This window comes from Antrostomus carolinensis, unplaced genomic scaffold (assembly GCF_000700745.2).
Source record: "Antrostomus carolinensis isolate BGI_N321 unplaced genomic scaffold, ASM70074v2 scaffold15216, whole genome shotgun sequence".
NCBI lineage: Eukaryota > Metazoa > Chordata > Aves > Caprimulgiformes > Caprimulgidae > Antrostomus > Antrostomus carolinensis.
In genome coordinates, this window is record NW_010319938.1 from 41,999 (window position 1) to 51,360 (window position 9,362).

General features: G+C 36.3%; 1 protein-coding gene across 1 annotated transcript in view; it reads left to right on the top strand.

The window, feature by feature from the left end:
* The window catches only part of ARL13B (ARF like GTPase 13B), a 39,806-nt gene extending 37,617 nt beyond the window's left edge, over positions 1-2,189 (top strand). Inside the window, exon 10 of the mRNA XM_010169450.2 lies at positions 2,113-2,189. Coding sequence (XP_010167752.1) covers positions 2,113-2,189 — 77 coding nt within the window. The remainder of the gene's footprint in view (positions 1-2,112) is intronic.
* Positions 2,190-9,362: the final 7,173 nt, after the last annotated feature.

Below are 9,362 nucleotides of genomic sequence, written 5' to 3' on the forward strand. Positions count from 1 at the left end.
ATCTGAAGTGTACTGTTTTCTATAGTAATACTGCATTCTGTGGAACAATTTGCTTTAACAAACTATTATTGGCCAAGTGGCTGAAAAGTCTTTGTATATGGGGCAAAATAGCACCTACCTTCCTGTTCACCAGTCTGAAAAAGCTCAATTCCAGTAGGATGCCCAGTAGCTGCTTTTGTCAGGACTCCAGGTAAAGCTGTTAGTGTCCATAAGAGGAAGGAAAGAAAAAAATATTTAACAGTCTGCTTTTAAAAGTTTAAGGAGCCTTGGTTATGCATTGAGATTATTTCCAGGAGTGCTCTCAAAGTCTTTGTTTAAGAGTGTATCAATGAAACATTTGATACCTCCTTAATGTAAGTCAAGAAACCCCCTTAAGCTTCAAAACAGCTATGACTTGCTGTGGTGCTGATTTCTGCTAGTCCATAGAAAAAAGGAGGAACAGATGTTATTCAGTATTCCTATGTTAGGTAGGATAGCAGTTATTCCTTTGGTTTTGGCTTAAAAATGATTTTTTTGGAAGTGTCACAGATAGGTGGTAGACTTTGCTGCTTGAAATATATAAAATTAGTGTAGTGTGAGGTTGAAACAACCTCCAAAGGTCTGGTTTTTAATGCTAGGTGTTCTCAGAGACATAAATCTGTCTTTATGATTTAATGTGCAAACCGAAATATTTAAGTGTTAGTGAGCAGGCCATTTAGTATATATATTAAGCAATTATTGTGTCATTCTTAGCAGAGAACATTATGTTGGATGTTTAGGCAGAGTTAACAGGTAGTAGAGTCAATTATATAAATCTTTAATTACACACTTATTTTCACTAAAGACTGCAATTTTTCCAGTCATGCTAATGATTCTAGCACAACACTGGGTAATGAGAGCCTATTTATTGTCACTGGAGGATACATTTGCAAGAATGATAAACCTCTCTCATTATAGGAGTTAAAATTGCCTGCCAGTCCTAAAGTTGTCTGCCAGACCTCAAGAAACTTGACTAATAAAAACATCCATTGTGCAGGTTTTCATTTACCCTATAATCATTTGTTGCACTTTTGTTGCTCTTCACATGCTGCTGAATGAGCTCTATTAAAATCAAAGGATTTACAAGAATAATATAAGTGTTATTATTTTACTGATTAAATGTAAGGATAACTAAAACCTTGATCCTACAGACATGTACACGGATTCTTAGGGTAATGTAACCCAAGTTGATTGCTTTTGTTAATTTTCGCTCAGGAATGCAATTTTAACGCAAGTTATTGCATATGTAGAACAAGTGGAATATATTTCTCTTGGAAAATGATCTTTTATTAAAGCTAAATTTTGTGTTGGCAGGCCATCAAGGCTTTGAGGAGGTTGTCTATAAACAAAATTGAGATTTGAATGCTTCAAAAAGCTGCTTTTATTTTGTCTTGATTTCTACCTGTTTCCTCTTACCATCTTTCATTATATTATTTTGCTTGTGAAATGCTTTGCATGTACCAGTCTGCATGGTTTTTTTTTCATTTATATTAATTACAAATGTTTGAAAACACTTGTTATTCTCTTCTGATGTACTTAATAACTTTATCTTGAACAATTTTACTACTTTAAACTCCTTTATTGATAAAAGGAAATACTGCATTTTTATCTAAAAATTCTCAATATTGTTCTTTTAGAAAGTTAGTATGGCTTTTAAGATAGATGCCATGTGGAAATGATCTCAAAATTTTGGATACTGCCTAGCATCACTGTGACTTAAAACTTTATTGCAATGCAGACTCACCCACACCAACATTCAAATTTTGATACTTCATTTTTTCAATTGTTATTTGTCCACTTTAGATGTCTGATTTCCCATTTTTTAGAGATATTTACAGATTACCTTTGGGCTTGATCTTGCACATGCTGATGCATGTATAACAAAACATAATTAAACCCTGTTTTGGCCAATACATTTCCAGACATTAATTAGCACTACGTCTGAAAGTTACTTGTAGGAATGAGCTCTAAACTTGTAGGCTACCTAGCTTTCATTAAGGAAGCAAGAATTTAACTTATTTAAACAGTCTTTGAGCAAGGGAGCTGGTAAATGACAAATTAATGTGTTTTTCTTCTCTGGCATTTCTTACACAGATTTCTATGGAAAGCCTCTGCCCCCGCTGACTATACGCCAAAGACCCAACAGTGATACCCATGATGTCATTGCTTAACTGGATCACCAATAGCATTTAAAAAAATTGCAAAAAAAATTATCAGAAATGGGTTTTTTTTGCCCTTGAAGGAAATTTTTTAAAAGGACAGTCTGTCAGCTTGTTGCAAAATAACTTGGTGACCATTAAACATGGAGTTCATTCTATTGTACTTAGTTGATCAGACTTGGTCATTTACTTTTCACATCACCAGCTCTTCTTCAGGATTTAGTGTGAAATCAAGAAGGGTCTATGTGTTCATGGATGCTTATATGAACATAGTATTGAGTATTTATTGGATTTACTTGTGAAAATGCATAGCTGTAAATCTGAAGAAAAATACCTTCGGGATTATATCACACTAGATTGTTCTCATCAAGACCTTTCTCCAGATGCTGCACACTGTGTCTGGTATTTTTTGCAGCTAAAAAATGGTTCTAAAGCATTTTGTAAGATTCATGTATGATAGGGTGAATATAGGAGGGTTATGCAACAAATACTGAGTATATTTTTCTAACTTTTTTATAAAATTCTTTGAAAGTTTGAGTGGACATGCATACCTACTACCAATAAAATGATCCCTAGAAAGCGTTAGAAAGCTGATAGTCAAACACATACAAGTAGGGTATGTTTGACTCTTAAGTTTTTCTTACAGTAGCAATACCCTTCATTAGGGATTACATTACCATATGCATATTTCATATTTCTGGCAATGTGAAGGGGGGAGGGGGTAGAAAGTAAAGTTTAAGGTTAATACATTTTATACAAAATTAATGCTATTTGAATTGTCTGAAATTTTCTTATGTGGGTTTTTTGTTGTTGTTTTGTTTGTTTTGTTAACTGAGTTTTTGGCATAGGTAAAAAATGCAGTTGGAAAAAAAAAGAACTGAATATTGTATTGTCTGCTACATCAAACAAGAAAATTGCACATAGTGAAAGTTTTGCACTAATTCAGTCATCAATTCTGATGGAAAACTGAATCAACTAGTATGCATATAAGCTCCAGCACTTTTTAATCTCAATAATATTAAAATATCATCTTGAAAACAAAAGAAACTCCAGATTTTTAAGGTCTTATTTCCATGTAATGTGTTAATTTTTACATATAAAAAATCACATACAAGTGATACATAAACAACAAAGGTTACAATTGGATATATTCCTATTTAAATGTTCTGTATCTGGTGGTTTTCCTCTTAGGTTGGAGACAACCATTGGTCCATTGTGTAAAGCTCTACCATTATGCCATTTGGTTACAGCAAGGATGAAACCCCCATTCAAAGGTTTTTCTGAAGAAGCATTACTTGATGATTTTTCTATTACGCTCCCAGTCTTCCATAACATCGTATTACCAAAAGATTTTAGTAGATGTTAAAACAATGCAATGTATATATTCAGCATTTTGACATTAGAAATCTTTACCATATACCTCTTACAGCAAGGAGTTACACAAATAAGCATCTACCATATTAATTGAAATGAAATAATATATTAAGTAAGATTTTTAAAGAGGATGTATGAGTGGGGGCAGGGAAATCAGTCTTAAGAATATTATGTTTGGAATGGGTGGAGAGGAATATTCCAATCGTGCTAGTTTAATGTAAGGATGAAACAATTTGTATGTGACTGTCAGCATGAGAATACTTTTTTGTATTCTAATAGGGTAACATGGTTCAGTTTATTTTCAGGATTTAGTCATTTTCACTTCAAACAAACACAATATTAAGTGCAGGGAGAGTTGCATAGAAGTTTATTTGTACAATCTCAGTTTTACTATCTTTAGCTATGTTACCACTTAAATTTTTTGGCTTAAAAGCTCTAAATTTTCAGGCTTATTTTTTTACAGCTTCAGTTTCTAGCAATGTATTACCCTTTTAACACCAACCTAAAATAAATTAATGGAAGTCTTTATTAAAAATAAAGCTAAATACTGCTGTGGAAATAAAATTTGAAAAACTGAAATGTAAGATGTTGATACTTATATGTGAAGTGCGTGTTATGCGTGTTGTGTGTGTGGACACATGTATCAGTTTTGTTTCTGCTTTTAAAATAAATTTGACCAATATGTGACCAAAGTACTCAAAAATGTTCCATACAGTTTTGTTTATTAATATGCTCTGTAATGATTTACTACAGTAGTTTTTTTCAGTAATTTATACTACTTTTTATTTGCTCAAGATGGCATTTATATACAGAATAAAACTAATGCACAGCATCAGTATGTTTCCCATATTATCATAAATTTGCAATTTTTTGGAAGCAAGTATAGTCATAAATGTTTAATGGCTGCAAGTTTCCTTTACATTGCTAAAATGTACAAAATAGAGACCTTATAGATGGAATCTTTGCATATTTTTACAACTGCAGTGGCGTCAAATTTAGAATGTATTGATAGATTGGCACTAATTATGTATCTATGTAAACATATAAAGTGCTTTAATAGTGCACTTAACACGTGAGAGGTAATCAGATGCACGGTTGTAAGTTGAGAGGTAGTAATTATTCCACAAATTAGAAAATTTTGTCATGTTCTGGTGCTTTTCATTGTCAATAACATCACTTTCAAAATGTATCAGTGCATTCAGCCAAGAGGATTTGTACTTAAATACATGAGTGGTAAGTACACAGAAATATGGTACATAAGCAGAACATTTTACATTATCTGTGTGCAACTTTTAAAATACATTTAACTTGCCCTTAAAATGTTTTGTCTAAAATATATCTTCTAAGAGAAGGAATAGTAATTTTCATGAGCTGAACTAATGTAAAAGGTTATAATGTAAAAGTATAATGTAAAAGGTTATAATGTAAAAGTATAATGTATAATGTAAAAGTCCTTCAAAATAAGTCATTCTCATTGTTGTCTTCCTTTTTAGCCAAAACCTAGAATCCACAGAAGGACCTTACTCGGATATTTAAAGCTTTTAAATAGAAAATAATAACTCTAATTGCATTATTAAAGGTAGGTATATTTGATATCCATTAGGTTTAGTTTCACATCTGTGACATGATGTCTCCATGTAAATAATGCGCCCAGTGAGGGACACTCATACTGAGGTGAGACAAAAGCACTGCCATTTTAGAGGAAGCTATTTGATAATCTTGAGAGATATCTATTTCAGTTCCCCAGTCCTGATGGAGAATTAGAAAGCCATGAAAGAATTCCCTGCAATAAACAGCTGATGCAAGCTAATGGCCCTCATGAGCCCTGGTTCTGAGGATCAAGATGGAAGCAGAGGAGCCTGCGAGGCAAGTGTAACCGGCAATCCTTGAGCACATAAATCACTTCTGCTATTTTAGCTGACTTTCAAAATGAGGTTGCCAGGGGTGGTCTCATGTCAATTTTCTTCTCCAGGAGAAACCAGTATATTTCCTGAGAACAGTTATCTTTGGATATAATGATGTCACATTAGGAAAGATCGATGGACAGTAACAAAGCAAGCAGCATAGGCTTTTTTTTTTTTTTCTTTAAATAACATTCAAATGGTATTTTACACACTAGAATATTCTAGTATTTTACTTGAAAGCTTAGTACTGTATCTTCAAGATGCTACCCACTAACTTTTCCATACTGTCTGTTAACTTCCTAGCTTCTGGAATTCATTCAACTTAAAGTACTTCAGTATTTTGAATAGAACATACCACACAGTATTTCAATAGATGTATCTGTAAATGGAGTGAGGAACTACATTTTGAAAGTAAGTGTAATTTGAGACAAGTTTATCTTAAGGCAGAAGAATCTTTTTCGTTTGGTTGGTTTTTGGGACTGTATTTTTTTTTCCCTTTTTTCTGCTCTTACTGTTCACATAACCTGTATTTTCTTACTTAGGATTGCTCTGGCAGCTGCTCTATGGTACCAAAATCTGTGCTTTCCAGATTTTAGGGAAGTGAACCATGGAATGGTTAGCAATCTGTATATACTCCCCAGTCAATATGTATTTAAGATCATTTCAAATTCTCTTCCTGCTGTGCTAGTGGAGAGATGAGAGAGGGTCAAGTTGAGTGTGAAAAGAGTCATGAAGTCGTTGCATCGAGCCAGGTTTGTGGGTTAAACTTGTGAAGACCAACAAAGCCAGGTGAGCCTGAATAAGGTAGTCATGCTACTGAAACAGTGATTCACTGATAAACAACTAGATAGTAGCCTGAAGGAGTAAGGAAGAATAAGAGACTCTGGATTTTGAAGTGTATATGTACAATTCCTTCAGAAGGTAGTAGTTTTTGCAGATTTTAAACTGATACGTAGCCAGTCTTCCCACCACGTTTGCATTTGCTACTGCCAAAAGCAGTGTCCTAAAATTTATCATGCAGAAAAATATGGTCTTAAAGTTTCCCAGAGTACTGCATCCCAATAGCATTAATTTGCATTCTCTTCTAATCTGCCTATCCTTTTTTTTATCCGAAAAGCCATGTTATCCATGACTTTGATCTTTATAAAACCTAGCAAGCTTTTGCTAAGTCTAACTTAATATAATAAACAAGGAGATTATTGTTTGCTTGTGTATTTCTAAATTACTACATAATAATGGTGAAGAGTCAGAATTTGTGCTTGCTCCAGGAAACTGTGGTCACCTGAAACTGAACAGTGAAAGTCACAGTAATGGTCTGTCTTTTCTGTTCACTAGGCTTGGAAGATGTTGGTGTGCTGGTGGTGGTACTTCTGAATATTGACTCGCTAATTTAAAGACATTTCAGCCATCCTACATGCTCTGAAAGAATTAAGGGACAGTAGGGCGTAGGACATACACTGTCTCCTTTTCCTTGGCTTTCCTGAATGCAAGGACATGCTTAGAAAACACAAGTTTGAAATAAGTAAACTTAGGTTTAAAGGAAAAGTGTTACCTTAAGAGAATTGTGGGCTTAGGTGATAGTAGAGCTGTGGAGATACAGTGGATTTTGCAGAAATGAGATACAGCTTGTGGTTTGTGGTTTAACAGGGCATCCAGGCAGGCGCGTGGTCACTTACAGTGGCAAGTGTAGTTGCTTTGTGACAGAAATCACATCGTTTTGGATTGCTTTTTATTAAGAGAAAACAGTAGCCTGCCTTTCAAAATGTACTGAAGTTAATTCCCCAAGAGTCAATCCATCTCTTCAGTAGCACACGAGAGAGATGCAGGTTGCAGTTGCATTTTTGCTGTTTTCCTGCAGTTCATGTTTGTGGTGGTGGTGTTGCTAGTGAACAGTTTAAATCCTTTCTTTGCTTCTGAGGTGTTGCAAATCTTCCTGGTTGCAGACACATTAAACAAGTGATGGCACCATCTACAAGGGGAATATAGTCCTAGACTTAGGGGAAGGTGAGTCTTTCAGCATACTTTTTTTGTTTGGTACAGTAAAATTCAATTATTGTATGTATTTTGTTAGTACTTTTTCAAGAATTACAACCACAGAGAACTGTACTTTTTACACCCGTTTCGTTCTGTATCTGTGGGTACAACTCATTTATCAAAAATACTTCTGATTTCCTTTCACATTTGATATGTAAGAGGTCTCTATTTTGCCTACTGGCTCTTTGTCAGGATCCCAATTGAAACATATTAAATAAGCTTTTAAGTTTGACGGTAATTTGCGTGAGGTTTGCATCAGTGTTCTTAGTCTTCATTAGTCAGTGCCTGAAACTCAAATATTTATCTATATGATAGCACTCCTGCCTTTACCTTTGCACCCCTTTCCAGCCTGGATTTCAGCAGCCTGTTTCGGCGCGCCGAAGCTGCGTGGGCAGCCGTTCATCGAGACGACTGTTACACAGACTTGCTGTTTTCCACAGGGTTTGCTCTTACTGAAGGAGTTGGCACATGCTGATGGACAAGATGATCTCCAGAGGTTCCTTCCAACCCCTACTGTTCTGTGATTCTGTGACAAGTGAGAAAGGGAGGGTACGTGGCAGTGTTTTGCTAGGTCACAACAATTGCAGCAAGAGATGGCACAAAAAGCGAGATGCCCTTTCTCATAGGAGGAGTTTGCAGGTCTCGGTGTGTGGTGGTTTCACTTGGCTAGCATGGGGCTAGCAGCCAAACACAGCTGCTCACTCACCACATCACCCCCACGACAGGGCAGAGAATTGGGGGGCAAGGGTAAGGAGACTAGTAGGTTGAGATAAGAACAATTTAATATTTTTTTTAAGATATTAAAATAATAATTATTATAATAGTAGTAAAATATGAAAATGAGTGATACACAGCACACTTGCTCACCACCCACTGACCAAGCCCGGCCCGTTCCCAGATAACGATCCCAGAGGAGCGACAATCCCAAACCAAAACCACAATCCTGGAAGAGCGAGAGCCCGAGCGAAAGCCAGAGAGAGCAAGAGAGGAAGAGACTCTCATTAATCACAGAATGGCATATATATTATATATAATATAATTATATTATGTCGTATGTTGTATTATTATAATAAGTAATTAAAAATAATATATTATTATATATTAATCTACTGGGCATGACATTATATGATATGGAATATCCCATTGGCAGAGCCAAATGCCAGTTTATTGTATTAATTTAAATATTCTTCACCCCCTTAGATCTTAATTTGTAGACTAACAAAACACAAAGTCCTTTGACTTCCAGCAAGAACTGAAAGCACTGGGATGTTCTCAGTGTTTCTCTCCTGACAAATCCCAGCTGAAACCAACCCCCAGTGCTGTTCTAGCTGCTGAAAAGAAACCCAGCTCTGTCCCAGCTAAAAACCAGGACACCTTGTTTCTGTTCAAAGTGGCGTGAAGAACTGCCCGAGCATTTCAGCAGCCTCAGATTTTAGTGCTGCTCAACCAGTTACAGTTGGCCAGGTGGGGTTTGGTGGTTCTCCTGGTGCCTATTCCCAGAGAAGGGATTATCTGAAAAGGTGTGTAAGGTGTTCAGTGTGAATAACTCTCAAGTTTCCATCAGTTTGTCTTTGCAGCAGCAGCAAGTTAAGCTAGAGCTGAGCTCCTGTCTGGTTTAGCGGAGGCTGTTGAGCATGAAGAGCAGTTGCAAACTCAGGCAGGAGCTGGGGGCTGGTGAGGAGCCATGAGCAGAGGTGAGGGTGCTGGTGGGGATGGCGGTGCCACCTCCAGCAGGCTCTGGCCTCAGGGACAGTTTCCTTCCTTGATTAATCCAGGGTCCAGTCTCTACATCATCCTGGTCTCTCTCCTGGAGAGGCAGAGGGGGCTGGAGGACAGTCCAGCCTCCCACCACCCCTGGCACCCGCAGACAGGA